Source organism: Photinus pyralis, unplaced genomic scaffold (assembly GCF_008802855.1).
Source record: "Photinus pyralis isolate 1611_PpyrPB1 unplaced genomic scaffold, Ppyr1.3 Ppyr1.4_LG1, whole genome shotgun sequence".
Taxonomy (NCBI): domain Eukaryota; kingdom Metazoa; phylum Arthropoda; class Insecta; order Coleoptera; family Lampyridae; genus Photinus; species Photinus pyralis.
The window spans coordinates 38052474-38070740 of NW_022170249.1; the positions used below are offsets into that span (position 1 = coordinate 38052474).

Below are 18267 nucleotides of genomic sequence, written 5' to 3' on the forward strand. Positions count from 1 at the left end.
CTAGTATATTTGGGTATTCTAATGAATGCATAGTATTGCGTTATACTCGCATACCAAAACAAAATAAAAATGTTTTACTAGTATCTACCCTACATTATGATTATAAGATCAAATGAACTTACCTGTGAAATTTGATCATAATTATATGAAGGTCTCGACCGAGAAGATCAAAGTGGTAGTCTCTCTCTTTCCTGCTTGAACCACGCGATTTAAAAACAAAAAGCGGGGGAACGCGTCCTCTCTCCCAGGGTACACACGCTTTATATTCACTTATGCAAAGGAAAACAATTGTCGCTTCCTAGGGTGTGGGATGGGTGGGAGTGATCTTCTCGGTCGAGACCTTCATATAATTATGATCAAATTTCACAGGTAAGTTCATTTGATCTTATAATTATATTTCATGTCTCGACCTTCGAAGATCAAAGTGGTAGTTGTTTAAAGTTTATAAGACAATTGTTTTAACTTTTGTGTGCAAAATTGTGTTCATAAGCTTATGTCCGAAATAATCGCTACATATACAAGAACACATGAGAAAACGTTTATTAAGTGTGATAATAAGATTCCACAACGAAAAATCCTACCCTAATTAACCAAAGACAATATCGCTAGTTTTATAACTAAAACTAAACTTAGTATCTACGATAAGTAAAAGGTTACATTTGCGATGACAAAACGGTTTTTGCAAATCTATCGTTATTATCTAAAGGTCTGTCGTAAAATTTTGAGAATGTGGTGGAGATTGGTGACCAGCCCGCCACTTTTTTAATTAGCTCTAAAGGAACTCCTTGTCTTTTAGCTAAAGATGTGGATGCATGTCTTATGCTATATGGTGTATATTTACAATTTATTCCACTTTTTTCAAATATTATTTTTACCCATCTACTTAAAGACTGAGTCGTTACTGCTTTATGTGGTGGTTTGAAAGAAATAAAGAGTTGATTTTCTTTTCCTCTAAGAACTTTTGTTCGTGCTATATAATTTTTTAAGGTTCCTGCCACACATAAATTTGGATTTTCATTAAAATACGGTAACACTAAAATGGGTTGTACTTTCTTTGGTCCAGAAGTTTTAATACGATCTGTAATGTAAATGGTAGCACCTTGATCTGAAAACTTTATATTATCTAATTTGATATGGTAGCATGTTTGTAATCTGTGTCCTGTGCACAGTAATATCAGGGTTATTAACTTTGATGATAACATTTCTAAGGAGATACTGTCGTTGGGATGTAGTGTTTGCAAATGCTCGAGAACTATCTTTGGGTCCCATGTGTCATTATATTTAGGTTTACTTGGCCTTAGATTATGAATTCCTTTCATAAATCTTTTCAGATTCTCGTGTTCTCCAAGTGTGTTTCCTGTAATGAGTGATATAGCCGATCTAGCTGTGTTAATAGAAGTGTATGAACTATTATTATGAAACATGTTTGTTAAAAACTCTATGATCATGTTAACCTTGTTGTTAAATGGAGTTGTCTTCTGTGCACAACAAAAAGATACCCAGTTTTTCCAATGTACTGAATATTGGTTTATGGTAGCTGTACTTAGTGATGAAATCATAATGTTAATTGAAGGTTTTGGTATTTTCCTGTTTTCGAAAATCTTGCTGACAAAGTTGCGGCCAGTAGTGTAGTTGATTTTGCCAATGGGTGAATCGTCCGATTGGAAAAATGAAAAGAATTAGTATCTGCTTCAAGATACATTGGAGCTGTCTCAAGTAGAGATTGAAATAATGGGAACCATGCTTGTGTTGGCCAAAGTGGGACTACCACAATGCCTCTTGCTTTTTCCTTTTTTATTTTTTGCAATATTCTAATAATAACTCTATTTGAGAATTGGGGAAATGTATAGAAAAATATTTTTTCCCATGAAATGGTAAAAGCATCAGTTGTAATTGTTACAAAATTAACACATTTATTATTTGATTTGCTTGCAAACAAATCGATTTCTGGTGTTCCTAATTTATCAACAATTGCTTCAAAAGCCCAATCTGCTAACATAAACTCTATATTTGGGTTTTCTCTTCTAGATTCACGATCAGCGGTAACATTGTCTGCTGATTTAATGTATACAGCCTTTATAAAAATGTGTCTTTGTTTACACCAAAGCCACATTTCACGAGTTAATTTGTTTAAATGGGGATATTGAATGCTTCCCATTTTGTTTATATATGCCACCGCCGTTGTGTTATCAATTCTTAATAGACAATTACAAAATTTAAAATTTTTAGCAAACTTTTTCAGTCCATGAAAGGCTGCCAAAAGTTCTAAATAATTTATGTGATGAGAAAGTTCTTTTTCCGACCAAAACCCGTGAACAGTCTTATTATTAGAAACAGCTCCCCAGCCTGACCTAGAGGCGTCTGAAAAAATCTCTAACTTGTATTCCGTATCTCTTATATGATTATACCCAACCGAAATGTTTTTTGACCACCACAGAAGATCAATTTTCACCTCTTTAGTTAAAGACATTGTTTTATCAAAGTTGTAATTATTTCCTTTTAAGGCAAGGAATTTTTCCCTTTCTAATCTTTTAGTAAAAAGCCAAGAGTAACGTATAGCTGGACAAATTGATATTAGTGTTCCTACAAGCGTACGAATCTTACATTGCTTCTTACTAACAAATAAGGAAATTAACTTCTTCAAATTTTGCTTCTTACTATCTGGAATATAAATAGTCATATTTGACGAATTAAAAACAAATCCTAGAAAGGTACATTTTGTTTTAGGAATGATATCGCTCTTGCTAAAATTTATTACAGACCCTAAACTTTCGAGTAAAGCAGACGTTAATTTAAAATTCGATAAGCACTCTCCAGAAGAACTACCTAACAATAAAAAGTCATCTAAATAGACTACAGACAATAAATTTTGTAGTCTTAATTTTGCCAACACTGGTTTTAACAGTTTCGTAAAAACATATGGAGCTGTACACAGTCCAAATGGGAGGCAATTAAATTCAAAAAGTTCATCGTCAAAAACAAATCTTACATATTTTTTACTTTCAGTGGCCAAAGGTATGAGAAAATAAGTTTTCTCCAAGTCTAGTTTGATAAAATGATCCCCTTCGTTAATCAAATTTAATAGCCACGTGAAGTTGGCCCCGCCCAGTGAAAATATTTGAACAAAATTATAGGTACGGTTAGTGCTACGTTAGTGCTGTTTAGTGCTGCAAGGGTAACGTTAGTGCTGCTATACAAAACGAAAAAAATAAAAAAAATCGGGGGGGGGCCAACTTCACACTCAACTTCGCCTTATCGAAATAATGTAGGTATCCTCGGTTAGTGCTACGTTAGTGCTGTTTAGTGCTGCAAGGGTAACGTTAGTGCTGCTATACAAAACGAAAAAAATCAAAAAAATCGGGGTGGGGCCAACTTCACACTCAACTTTGCCTTATCGAAATAATGTAGGCTTCCACGGTTAGTGCTACTTTAGTGCTGCTCTACTAACAAAAAAAAACTTTTGCCAACCTCTGTTAAATTTGACTAACGTATAACTTCCATGGAGATAATTGTCAGTACAATTGTTTCCATGGAGATTAACTGTCAGTTAAATTTAACAGAGGTTGGTAAAAGTGGCCCTTAATTGAATAATATGTTTGTCTTGGGTTAGACTACGTTAGGAATTTTGAGTTTTCAGTTAGTTCAAGGTTCAACACTGCTTTATAAGTGTTAGCTTCAACTGACCGTTTTCGAGAAAAATAAAAAAAAACGAGAATTTTCACCTTTGACCTTGAATAACTTTTTTTAGCACACACGGGTGCTGTGCGAAGTCGAGCTTTCACGCAACTACGCCACGCGAGCCGCGGCGAGTGAGTTTGTACTCATTTACTAAATGGAAAAGGTGAAAAAATTAGGGTAAACTACACTGATATAATTTTACGCTAACCTTGGTGTCAGCGAAGAATGTTAAATTATCTAAAGTTGTAGGTACTGCTATGCATAACGAGGAAAAACACAATACAAAAAATATTTTATATTGTATACAACAGAGCATGCGGTGTAACAGTTCTATTTTGGTTAATTACAAGAGATCCTGCTTGACAATCGTCATATAACTCCCATTCTATAATATAATATAATATAATATAATATATATTTCATCTTTTTGGCCATTTAAGTACATGGATAAGACAAGTCAAATTGTAAACAGACAAACAAACATTAAGATTTATGACAAACAGGTAATGATGAAACTATCACAGTAAGAATATATATATAAATTTACGACTCTCTTACAAAATGCAGTGTAATGACCTATTTCGGTACCGTTCATAGGAGAAATGAAGTTCCAAACACACTTTAATTGAAATGTGCAATCAAATAATGTAATAGACAAAGGAATATCTTTTAAAGACATTTCAATCAACGTGGTTTCTCCATTTAGGGTAGGAATATCAACAACTACGTGTCCGAACTTTCCCATTTCCCTTACGTACGGTTTACTACAACATTTTTTCTTATTTTCTATATCTCGTAGAGGAGTTTCAATTGCAAGTGATAAATTTGCAACACATTCAGAAAAAATATTGCTGTCAACCGTAACGTAAAAGAAATGTCTACTGTTAGTATCAGAAGAACAACAATTTTTTGTTTCTGTGTACGTTGGTTGCATTACTTTTGAAATGATGTAAGTAATGTTACAATTTCAATCTACATGTACGACACCTGTATATAAAATACATTGATCAAAAATGTCTTTAAGGATTTTGCAACGAGATGCGTACGTACCGACGTTTACTTTATTGTGAGACACGTTCTTAACAATAACATTAAAGTCACTAGTGTGTTCATCAAAAAGAGTTTTAAAATGTTCACTATCACAATAGGCTGTTGCCAAACCCTGCACTACACTATCAAAGGCGCACGTGTTTGTTACGGAATAGGATATTCCACCGACACGAATACTTTTTAGGTCAAAACTGTTGCCATTTTTTAGAAACCCGCACTTTATAGTTTTACAGAACGATTTAGGGTTATCTTTGAATGTAGTGTTTAATGCAGGTGTTAAATACACTGCTTTAATTTTAGATTTGTGGGATCCTTTGCCTTTCCAGTTTTCCGTAGCGTGGAGTTCTTCACTGTTTGGCGATAAAGATCGTGTTGACATCTTCATCGGAAGCGGGCTGCTTTTTGCGCTGCTTATAATCATTGATCCTTCATTCAATTGAATGTGTGTCAACAAAAACTGGTCCACAGTAGAAAGTCCTTTGGTGAAGAGTTGATTTTTGAGTTCTCCAAAGTAACTTTCTACAGATGCACTACTAGCACTAAGCTTACCATATTGAAAGTACGGTTGCATTATGGCTGTCCATAGTGGTAACTTGGTGCATAAGTCGCAAAATGGTTTTACTAAGGAGGGTAAATAGTGAAGATTGTCGTGATCTCCACAGTCTTCCAACGTCTCGGCAACGTTCATGCGTAATACATTTACCCACTCAGGAAAACTATCTACGATCTCATCACACAGGTCATGCACGATATCAATACCTTCTTCGTCTTCCGACTTGTCAAAGGCTTCTGCAAATTTTGATACATTATATTCCACAGTTTGTGATTCTTTCAACCATCTCTTCTTAATCTCGCAAAGAGTTAAATTATTCGTATCTTTTGACACCCCTTCCGTCTCACTTTGGCATATTAAGAGCACACATTTAATAATTTCTTCAGCTTTGTTAAAGTCAGTACAAAATACCAACTGCCCAACAGCACGTATATATAAATCGCGGTGTCGTTTTGTTTTTCCTTGAAAACATTTCCATTTCCTCACAAAGTTAATTAAATGCGCAACATCTGTACGTATGTAGCACTCAGGCAGCTGTTGTGTACGACCAAACACAACACTGAAACAGTTATTTAGGTATTCATGAATAGTAGTTGATGTCGTAAATGCATTGGAGATTCCGCTTAATAATGCTGAAGAAAAATCTGAGACGCACTGTTTTGGAACTTTAGCCCCAGAACGTATCCATTCCTTTAACCAGTAGCTAACAAATGCTGTATTATTCTTCTCAGATAACATTTGAACTACGGGAATTTGAGTTTCACTTGAACCTTCTTGCAAATGAATAACTCCGCAATATAAAAATATGTGTCCTGATTTATTATTTCCTGGCCGGTCCAACTTTCTTATTAGACTCCCTGTTGCGTCGATTGATATTTGTGAAGTCGAAACCGTCTCGCAATACTTGTTATAAACTCTTAATTGATTAATTGACCAATAAAATACATGAAATTTGTCTAGACCAATATCCCTTATGCAGTTGCTATACGCTTCACTGTATTTCATTAGCAAAACTGCGCGTATGGGGTTTACATCTAATTTTTGACTCTCTTGGTATTCACTTTTCGCCTTTCGTAGAACCGATTCGGATGGAAAATGTTTAGGTTCGTTTTCATACAGTTCCATATCATGTTCAGATATCTGCATCTTACGATAATAGCTTACAGACACCTTGTTTTCTGCTAAATGCTTTGAAACTGCCTGTCTTGTTTCGCCAGCAAAGTGACGTTTCTTGTTTGAATGTTGCACATTTGTATTTCCAGTGATAAAACATTCAATCAAAACATCTTGATCTGGAATTGGTATTTCTTGTATTTTACCTACGATCATTGCGTTGCACTCTTTGCAATTTGCCCAAAAGGTAACGTAAGTATCAAAAGTTTCTCTTATAGCAACTTTAGATCGCTTAAACATTAATCTACATGGTAAATTTTTCTTTTTGTAAATAGCATCGTTTATAACATCGGTCCATATCCCCGGTTTTAAAGTTCCATATTTTTTTGTTTTATTTATTCTTGTCTTATCGGTCCTGTTATACTCTGATACTATCGGTTTTATAAGTTTCCACTTCGCTGATGATATTTTTACCACAAACTTCAACCCATGTTTTTGTTGATCATCTTCTACGTCGTTGTCGCTATCAGTTGCACTTTGTTCGCCCAATTTATCTTGTTCTTGATCTATATTTGGTGCTTCTACTGCACATTTATATTCTTTCTTTGCAAATGTATAAATGGCCTTTGTTGTCATTGGTATAGCATGGAGCGATTGTATTTGTTGCCATACACCATCACTGGGAACAGGAATCTCGTGGAGAAAAATACTTTCGTAAGTTTCAAGCACTTCGCGTAAGTACTCCTTTGGAACAGTGCTTTTTCGGGGCATTGTTTATATAAGAACCTAAAAAACAGTCAACTACTTCAACCAAGCTGCTAACAAACAAAATGGTTTATTCCTTAAGTGTAGCAAAACTGGACTATTTGCAGAAGCTAATGCATTTATTGCAAAAAACTGTTCGACTATATCGTCAAAGTAAACTTTAGGTTTATACAGAGTCATAATTTTAAAAGCTTAATCGTTTGTGTAGAGTTATAGTTTGTGCTTTAATTGTGGTGGTTGCAAGTCTTTGCAAAATTGTGCGGTAATAAGGTAAGCAAAAAATAATTATGTCAGATATAACAGTGCCGAAAATAGGTTGATAACAGAGTGATTTCATTGTGTAAGCATCTCAGTAATTCACCCAGTGATGCGCACTTTAAGTATAATTTAAATTAATGAGTTGTATACAATTACTTACCGATTATTTGAACATTAAGATCGAATGTAAAGTGTATATATGAACGTTATATAGAAGACCTCAACTAATACAACACTTCAGAACAAATGCTTTGCAGTTTTAGCGCTGAGAAGCAAAACTGTAATAACAGGAAGTTGCATCCATAGTGTATAACATTTTTATGGTGTAGAACAATGTTGCCGAATAGAAAGGACGTGACAATTTGTGCAGAAAAGGGATTAAAACATTCAGTTTTACAACCACCAGAACTGGTACTCTTAAAGGTGAAGTATTGAAAAAAATCTGCAAAACAGGCAAGTATAGTATGTAGTATGCACATAGTAACTGTTAGTGTAATTACACAAAATATGTTGTAAAATCTCATTCAATATCCAACCTACAAGAAGTTAGGTATATAAACTTACGCTGATCTGTCGTTATAACAATAATTACGTTATGATTCATGAACTCAAGGTGACATAATATAATAACTTAATGAATTTATATCAAAGCAAATGCATCTCATATTCGCATATAAGGACTAGGGGAGTATGTAGTTAACAAAAATGAAGAAGTTTGTCTTAGCTTAGTCTTAGCGCTTATCGGCTTATAAATAGCTTACAAAAGTACTTTTTTAAGTTCATTAAACATAATATTTTTAGGTATAATTATCGCAAACAAAACGGCTAATTTAATGCTGTGTTGCAGTTAATTTATAGTCCGGTCAAAATAGACATTTCAAATAAGAAAAACTCCGACATAGCTAAATATTTGTGGAGACCATGGGTACGCCAGTCCCCATAGATCCCGTGTGTGCTAAAAAAAGTTATTCAAGGTCAAAGGTGAAAATTCTCGTTTTTTTTTATTTTTCTCGAAAACGGTCAGTTGAAGCTAACACTTATAAAGCAGTGTTGAACCTTGAACTAACTGAAAACTCAAAATTCCTAACGTAGTCTAACCCAAGACAAACATATTATTCAATTAAGGGCCACTTTTACCAACCTCTGTTAAATTTAACTGACAGTTAATCTCCATGGAAACAATTGTACTGACAATTATCTCCATGGAAGTTATACGTTAGTCAAATTTAACAGAGGTTGGCAAAAGTTTTTTTTTGTTAGTAGAGCAGCACTAAAGTAGCACTAACCGTGGAAGCCTACATTATTTCGATAAGGCAAAGTTGAGTGTGAAGTTGGCCCCACCCCGATTTTTTTTATTTTTTTCGTTTTGTATAGCAGCACTAACGTTTCCCTTGCAGCACTAAACAGCACTAACGTAGCACTAACCGAGGATACCTACATTATTTCGATAAGGCGAAGTTGAGTGTGAAGTTGGCCCCACCCCGATTTTTTTTATTTTTTTCGTTTTGTATAGCAGCACTAACGTTACCCTTGCAGCACTAAACAGCACTAACGTAGCACTAACCGAGGATACCTACATTATTTCGATAAGGCGAAGTTGAGTGTGAAGTTGGCCCCACCCCGATTTTTTTTATTTTTTTCGTTTTGTATAGCAGCACTAACGTTACCCTTGCAGCACTAAACAGCACTAACGTAGCACTAACCGAGGATACCTACATTATTTCGATAAGGCGAAGTTGACTGTGAAGTTGGCCCCACCCCGATTTTTTTTATTTTTTTCGTTTTGTATAGCAGCACTAACGTTACCCTTGCAGCACTAAACAGCACTAACGTAGCACTAACCGTACCTATAATTTTGTTCAAATATTTTCACTGGGCGGGGCCAACTTCACGTGGCTAAATTTAATGCCGTTTTATAGTCTTCTAGCTTAAAGTGGTCATTATTGATATATGAATTTAAATGTTTTAAATTTAATATAAACCTAAACGAACCATCTGGTTTAGGTGTTAGAAAAAATGGTGAAATAAACTGGCCCTGCAGGGGCGAGCATTTCGACACCGCTCCCAAAGATAACATTTCGTAAATGCAAACGTGAAGCTTTGATTTTTGTTGAGTAGACCAATTTGGTACTTTAAAAGGACATGATTGTTTAATATTTCCAAATAAAGGAATTTTATACCCATTTAACCAAGACAAAATCCGTTTGTCATTAGTAATATTTTGCCAGTTACCTATAAAATGTTTCAGTCTACCAGCAAAAGGTAAATTTACCTCATTTTCTAATAAAATCTGCTCCTGCGTTGATAAGTCTGTCTTGTCTTGTCTTGGTTTTTCTCTCGTACAAATGGATGTCTGCTGCCCATTTTCTTTTGAGGAAAGGCCATTTTTCGGAGATCCCGATATCTCTCGGTTTGAGAAGCAACCCTGGTTCTCATTGGTCCAGCCTGGGGAAAGCTTCTCTGAGAATTCGCAGCTGGACCCTTCCAGTTTAAATGTTTTGTTTTATCTCTCACCTTGGGGGGTTTTTGAAGGTCAGATTTCGATTTCTGAACTTCTTTGGCACATTTTATATCCTCTATCAGAGTACTGCCAAATAAGAGGTTGTCGGACACTGAATTTTGAAGAGTGTCTTTAAGTTTCTCGTTCAGTAGGTTTGAAACTAAAGATCGTCGAATATTTGTTTGTACAAAAATTTGGTTCGATAACAGCCGTGATGAATTGCTAATATTCTCCGCCATAAACATTCTTGATTCTACTGGAATGTTGTCGGAGGTTAAAATCTTGTTAAGAACCTTCGCGTTAGCAATCCATGCAGCGCATAGTTGTTTCTGGTTATTAAGCAAGCGAGAGTCCCTAGCCACAGCTGCCTCAGAAATTGTGGCTTTTATTTCGGGGTTAAGTACTGGCGGTTTAATAAATACACAATTTTCCGGAAAAGGATATTTAGTAACCAGGTCGTTAATTATCTCTTCGTTTAATCCAGATTTTATAAGGTCTTCCCATCTTTGAACCAATTCGGGGTGAATCGCCTCACCGACATCCGAAATTGTGCAAGATTTTTCTCCCAGTAGAGATAATAATTGAGGATCAACGTTTTCTTGATCATTCGAAATTAATTCCGTATGGAAATTTTCCCCATGATCATGAACAGAATCCTCTAAAGCAAAAGACCAAAATTAGAGCCAAACTTAAAGCATTAAAAGGTAGTGATTCAATCACATAATTTACGAGTGTGCGTGTATCACGTACGTAACCTCGAAAAAGGAAAATTCCTTTTATAACAAAATTATTGTGATTCAATCACATAATTTCGTATATGCAACCAGAATGGTGCAAAAGCAACAAGGTTAATAGGTTCCACGAACCCTCTGATAACTGTTTCAAACAATATCAGGCCCGTTCTAAATATAGAACTGCAGCATCGCCTAACTTCAGCAAGGCGATCAGTCGAAGGCGTGCATGTATAGGTTAGGTTACTCAGTAACCGCCTGCACAAACAAAATTACCTTGATCTGATGAATCGGAGGCCATAACTAGAACTCGTTTCCTCTTTTTCACCTGACCTTCTAAAATCTTGAGACGCTTCTTAAGTTGTTTGAAGTCTTCCTCGTTTTTTCTTTTATGTTTTCCCATATTGCACACAAAACAAGCGCGACTGGTTCGCAGCGCACGAAAAAGAGAAGTGAATATAAAGCGTGTGTACCCTGGGAGAGAGGACGCGTTCCCCCGCTTTTTGTTTTTAAATCGCGTGGTTCAAGCAGGATAGAGAGAGACTACCACTTTGATCTTCGAAGGTCGAGACATGAAATATAATGACGAAATTGATAAGAACAGTGGGAATTTGAAGAAGCCAGCAAATTTAACTGAATATAACAGTACCAAAGGAGGGGTAGATACTGTAGATAAACTGTGGCCGATGGTTATTTTTTATCAAATTTCAATTTCAACTATTGCTGGCATCAAATCTATGGTGATATATTCCGCCAATAATCCTGAAAAGGCAGTGTTGACAAGACGATTTCTTGAGGATTTAGCAAATAACCTAATGCGCCCACACTTGGAAGTGAGAGCAACCATGTCTAATCTACCAAGAAGTCTTAAGGTCTGTTTAGAAGAACTATGCGGCGTTCAACCTGTAGGTTCCGCTCAAAATGTGATTGGCAGAGGTAAGTATTGAGACCGCACCAAGAACCGAAAAACGTGATTTTCTTGTTTCAACTGTGCATCATATATGTGCTTATAACAACTGAGGAGCGTCTATTCAAAACCAGACATGTCCAGTAAAACTAGTTTTGAGAAAATCACGAAAAACTATTGTAGCCGTGTTTTTAATAGTATATTAAGATACAAGTGTATAATCAAGTCTTTAAAGCACGCGCAACGCGTTTAAGGGCACGACGCAAGTGCTTTAAAGACCAATTATACACGTGTATCTTATAGTATTTTTTATTATACCTGCAGTATAATTTAAAAATAGGAAATACAATGAAATCATATTGACGTTATACTCGAATATACACTCAGAAAAATTTATACGTAAAATTAATAAAAAAAATAGATACGTTTAACAAAAATTTTATCTCTATTTGGTAGATGAAAGGTTTTGTTACTCTTACAAAAAGTATTTTATTAATAACTTTTTCAAAGCATTATCATAATAGTAACAACATTTTCATTAACGGCCGACAAAAATTTTATTACCTGTAATGTGCTACTTTGTAGTAATAATTATAAAACTCCTAATGTATGATGTATAGAGTTTATTGTCCTAATAATATTGAACTTTGTCAGAATAACAAAAATGTATTGTTACCAACATGCCTTATATTTGTTGTCATAGTAACTACATATTATTGCCGTGATTATTATAATTGTTATGGTAATTATTATTTTATTAAATGTAACCTACTACTTTGTAGTAGTTATAATACTCCTAATGTATGCTGTATAGAGTTTATTGTTCTAATAATGTTGAACTTTATCAGAATAACGAAAATGTCTTGTTCCCATCATGCCTTAAATTTGTTGTCATGAGAGCTGGGCAGTGTTCGATGATGTAAATACTTTTTTGTATTCAAATACTTTAAAAGTATTCAAATACTTTGTAATTAAATACTTTTAGGAAAGCAGTATTTGTAGTTGAAACTCAAATACTTTTATAAATATTTAATATTCGAATACTTTTTAAAGTATTCAAAGGAAAGTATTCAAATACTATTAAAAGAATTTAAATATTTTATAATGTTCGAAACGTATAGTACTTGAATATTTTTGAAAGTATTCGAATACTTTTCAAAGTATTGGAATACATTGTAAAGTATGTAAATATTTATGAAAGGATTTGAATACTCTTCAAAGTATTTAATATTTAGTATTTGCTCGTGTTGTGTGCAAAGAATTTAGTATTGCGCCCAGCTCTGGGTCATAACAATTAAATATAATTATTGTGATTATTATGACTGTTCTGATAATTGTTATTATTGTTGTCTTCTTCTCCTTCTTCTTATATTGTTATTATTATTACTATTATTATATAGTGTTTGACGTTAATCATAATCGACTGTATTGTTACATTAAAATAATACTTATTTTAATACTTATTTTAATGTACATATTGTATGCGATATTGACCTCTTCGTATATGAAACGCTGTCGTCAATATGAAAAGAGTTTCCACTGGATGGATAATTTACCTATACTAGAAAAAAATAATGCACACTTTACTATTATTGTTACTGTTCTGGTTTTATTGCTGTTCAATAAAAAAAACGCATTTCTAATTTACGGCTTTATTTTCTTAAAAAATAACACATGTATGTTAAAAAACATAATCTTTAAGGGGTGACTGATCCGAAACAAAATGTTTATACTAATCATCAAGAAAAATCATAATGGAAGTAGGCTGTGCCGTTTTGATAAAAAACTGTTGGAAATAAAAATGTCATTCTCAAAATACTAAAACATCATACTAAAATTTTTCAGCCTACTGTAATTGTAATATTTCTCAAAGTTATTGTAACTTATTTCCTAAGCATTTGTTGTGTAAACTAATTCACAACTTTGTTAAGTTCTTTGAGAAACATTGTAAGTTTTGGTATAACGGCGTCATGGGCCGTTTGTATATTATAAAAATATATTTGAATAAATTGCCACACGATTAGAGATTCTTGAGGATATTTAAAATCAAAAACATGAAATACCTTAAAGCAACAATCTAAAGCGGGCACGATATTCACAAAGTAATACTTTACATTATCAAAAAGTACAATTACTTGTTTCGCCTGATAAAACTCATTTTCATGTAGTACTGCTATTAATGGTTGTACCGGTTGGTTCATGCTTTTTTTGCTCAGTAGTTTTGATTCAATTTCCAACACACTTTTTCCAAAAACTATAAAGGAATCTTGCGAATCACCAATGGTAAATTTTTGTACCGTTGATTTATTTTCGGTTTTCGTAACTTTCTTTGAGGTTGGTGTCAAAGCTGCATGTAGCAAAAATAGTATCACAATTGCCTTTTCGTCTAAAAGAACATGAATTAACAAATGATTATGCAACTTGGCTAAGCGTACCATCCGAATGCTGTTCCAACACAAATTTTTGAAGAATACATTTACATCTTTTATCTTTTACTATGGGCATTAGGTAGTCAAAAATCTTGCGCGAGAATATTTCCCATTTAGTAAATAATGATTCTGCATTGGAATAAAGATATTCGAAATCCAGATCAACCTAAAATTACGCGTTTTCGCTATTAATTAAAAAATTCAAATGTGCTTGCCAAATTTCAAAACATGGTGGCTATTTAAGATATAGAACACAAATTATACTTCGCCATTTGACAACATATTATGTCAGAACATATTATATTTCTTTAAATTCGGCTGAAGACCAGGAAAAGCTTAACAGGGATTGTTGTAAATTCTATCCTTTCAGAATGATCAATTAGCTGGCAAAACCTGTTACTAATAGTGTAATTAGTTAATGTGTAACAGTGGAAAATCAATTTTATGTAGATAAAAACTATATGGATACTTTTACCATTTGTTTATATACTGCATATACAGTGTGTACTGGCCAAATGGAATAAATTCGATATTAAATGGGGTCGTGGGTCGAAAACTAACTCAGATACCTCGATTCGTATTTTCTTCAATCAAGGGTGTTTCATTTAAAATAAGACAGTTGGTATTGGAAACTGTTATATGACACAGTGGGTATAAAGATTTTTTTGCAAAAAATGGGCACCTAAAAATACGAATCGATGTGTCCAAACGTTTTGGAACACTCCCCCGTTTTTTTTAAATTTTATTCCGAAATAAAATTAGTTTATATTGAAAAAAGTCTTACTAGTGTATATCCCAAGGGTCTTTTAAAAGCCGGCCACTCGTTTAGGAAGCTTACTATACTGGATTCTTGATTTTCTAACAACATTTTTCTCCTATAATTTTGAACAGACTTCCACATGACGACCAGCTGTTCCCAACGTTCTCCTTCCTGCACGTACTTTAATTTTTCTTTGATGGTTACACAATTTTCCTCGGCCGCTGGTAGCTCTGAAATATTTCATTTTAATTAAATTGTTACTATTCACATTATTCACGAAATACCTTCAATATTCCGGTGTTTAATACTTGAACGTAGTTTTACTTTTTTCCCTAACAATCCACTATCCGTCAATCTTCTCACTTGATTATAATATTTAGAAAGTAACTTTCCTTTCGGGGCTTTCCCTGTTTGGGGAGCAAAATAATATTCCTAAAAATTATTTTGTAATACACAATAAATAAATAAATAAAAGATACCGGTGTTTCTTCGGGAAATAATTTATTTATTTGGATACTAATAGTTTTAGCAGCAGATACATTCAGTTTTTGGTTTTGTTGTATAAAATAATCAACGATTTTGTCCACAACTGTTTGTTTTTGTGACATCGGTATTTCTCTTACTCCTCCATCTATAAGTTTTAAAATGGTTTTTCCCTCGGCGTAGTTTTGAAGAATTTTTTCCACGTTAATCTGAAGTAACAATATGTTAAACTATTTACTACAAAATACGACTTACTATTTCTGGAACAGAATCCAAAAGACCACCAAACGTATGTTCCTTTTCATTGGTACTATGACCATAGTCTTCTCTTTGGATGCCTAAATTTACTTTCTGTGCAGCACCAGCTGTGTTTTGATGGGATTCTTTCCACTTTGAAATATTTTGTTCTAACTTAATCCTTAGCCCCAATGGAACACTATTTAATAACTCATTGATGTGATGAGGCTGGGCGTGTTTTAATGCAGTCAAATCTATTTGGTTTTCTAGAATAAAAATGTTTTTAGAAAATTAACCGCGAGTACCATGCATTAAATACTAGGTAGGTACTTACCGATAAAACAAGGTCGCAAACTTTCCAGCTGCCATTGTCTTAATAGATCGTCCACCTCAGGATCTAAAGTGTCAGAAGATTGAATTTCATCAAGGTTTAAAATTACCTTGTTATGATTTGGTTCGTTTGATCCATATTCCGTACTACAAGAAGCTGGTGGAACATTTTCCAAAAGGGAATCGCTGAGAAGAGTGTCACCGCCGATTAGATTATTATAAAGGTACCTTTGTTCATCGTCATTAAGTATTTCACTGACTGATGAATCCATTGTTAAAAACTACTTTTGAAACACTACACACGTTACACTAAGTCTTATTTTACTCCTACGTCTATACAACAATATACCTACTAACAATGTAAAGAAAAACTACACTTTACCTAGAAGGACTTTGCAATAAACCAAATATATTGTACTACGTCATAAAGCCGCTACATAGCAAATAGCAGCCGCGGTTGAATTTTGTAAACTGAGACGGAGCCGGGGTTTGTAATAAAATCAACCAAGTCCGCTATTTGTGATGTATTGGCCGTGTGTCCTTCAATATTTAACATCCTTAGCAAAAAAATTGATTAAGAAAAATATTCTTTAAGACGAACATAGCTTTTGCCATCGGCTAACTGGCAACAGGTTAAAGGTGGTCCAGATAATGAGTTGATATTCATAATTTTTAAATCCTTCTCACCCATTACCATATAAGCATCATAATGAGCATTGTAGTTCACTTCTAATTCCTTACAAATAATATACACTTTGTTAGTGTTTGTGTCAGACACAAATTCTTTTATTTGTTCCAACACTACATTGCCGCAATAGCTGGAAAAAAAATCATCCGTACGGTAAACGAAACCTTTGTAACAAATTTCAGAATAACATAGAATGGTATCTTTATCTAGGGTTTGATAAATAAAATCCAAATAATTTGACTTGCTCGGAGATTTATCAAATATAATGGAGACTTGCTCTGTGGTTGATGAATGTAAAAAAAGATGCGCAAATTTCAATTCATATTTTTTTGCTATTGACAATGGCAAGTTAACCCTTGAATTTATAACGTGAGCATATGTTTTAAGTTCGCGATGTTTTGACTCAAATCTGAAACACCAATATTGTCTCGGTGGTCCAGAATTTTTTATAATCATAGGGTAGTGGAGTAAAAAGTGGTGCTTTGGTTTCAAAGTGTCCTTAAACAATGACACGTAACTAGAAAGGTTCTTTTGAATTAAAACCCGCAATAAGGCAATTCTTTCATCAGAAATACTGTGGGCTAGCAAAATGTCAACAATCTGTAAAAAATCTAATAGAAAATCCCAAACTGGGTCTTGATGAGGTACGAATTCACCGATTATAAATGTAAAATAATGCAAAAAGGTCATCATTTCGCTAGCCGACATTTTAAGACGTTGGTTTTGTAAGTGAACAGCATTAATTGGTTGTGAAATATTACCGACATCGTAGCGACCGTAGTTTATAAGCTGTTTTCTTTGATTTAGTTGCTCCAAATTAAAAATTTTGAGTTTATTTATGTAGTAATTAATAATATGACAAAGATTGTAATGGCAAATTCCTTCAAACAAATCGTGCATGATATCCACAGCAAAATTTGTTGTTACATGGAAGGATGGTATATTATTGAAAATAGATTTTTGTTGTACGCCGTATTCCAAGTTTTCAATAGAGGATTTAAAATTTAAGTCATATTGCTCAGGTTTTCGCATTAATGCCGGGTCCTCTTTACACGCAACTTGGCACTGTTTTTTGTGCATTTTACAAAACCTGCAATAATAGTTACTTGAAAAAGATTTAGCAAAAGGAGGCTATTTAAGCCTAAATTATCTCCCAGGACTAAACCTAACATAAAATACACCTTTATATCTTTCCCTGACAAATTGATAGTAATGCCGTCTCTTTCTAGGATAATGATTTCATCTACAAGAGTTTTTAAACATTCGTTATTACCAAAAGACTTTACATGCGCACTTTCAATTAGACCGGCTAAAAAAATGTTTTCCAGCTTAGAATTGTTAAAAAAAATTGGAAATGAATAGTATAAGGCTGTTATAGGAGAGCAATGACTTCCTAAGGGATTGTTAACTTCAAAATCATCGGCGTATAAAAAATACGGAATAGCTACCGCATCGTTTGAAACATGCTTTACTTTTTCGGGCCAAAGCTTTCCCTGTATGAAACTAGTAATTGTATTATCGTTGCTACATTTAATGTTACTTATGCAATCCAAGGTTTTTTGCAAATTATTATGTTCAGAAAATATTTTTTTCATTTGGAACGTTAGTGGCATTTTTATTCCACAAACCTTTTTTTCAGCGTACACGGCTTCTCCTTGCCTAAATGTTGGTATTACACGATTATCGATGGTGTACTGCAGTACATCACCGGCTAAATTATTTTTATATAACCACATATTCAACTTGTAATCGGTATTACAAAACTGAAAAGGATTTTTTAAACGC

General features: G+C 33.9%; 2 protein-coding genes across 2 annotated transcripts; both read right to left on the bottom strand.

Moving 5' to 3' along the window:
* Nucleotides 1-1529: 1529 nt before the first annotated feature.
* On the bottom strand, nt 1530-11138 carry LOC116182635. The gene is made up of 3 exons (XM_031503180.1): nt 10925-11138; nt 9691-10575; nt 1530-1659 (listed from the first exon to the last, which is right to left on the bottom strand). Exons 1-2 carry the CDS (start codon nt 11049-11051, stop codon nt 9698-9700), a joined length of 1005 nt encoding a protein of 334 aa, XP_031359040.1. The 5' UTR covers nt 11052-11138; the 3' UTR covers nt 1530-1659; nt 9691-9697.
* A 2049-nt stretch (nt 11139-13187) lies between these two features.
* LOC116182626 lies at nt 13188-17587 on the bottom strand. The gene is made up of 7 exons (XM_031503171.1): nt 15799-17587; nt 15483-15730; nt 15224-15436; nt 15029-15176; nt 14769-14974; nt 13991-14150; nt 13188-13941 (listed from the first exon to the last, which is right to left on the bottom strand). Exons 1-7 carry the CDS (start codon nt 16064-16066, stop codon nt 13466-13468), a joined length of 1719 nt encoding a protein of 572 aa, XP_031359031.1. The 5' UTR covers nt 16067-17587; the 3' UTR covers nt 13188-13465.
* Between the last annotated feature and the right edge of the window lie 680 nt (nt 17588-18267).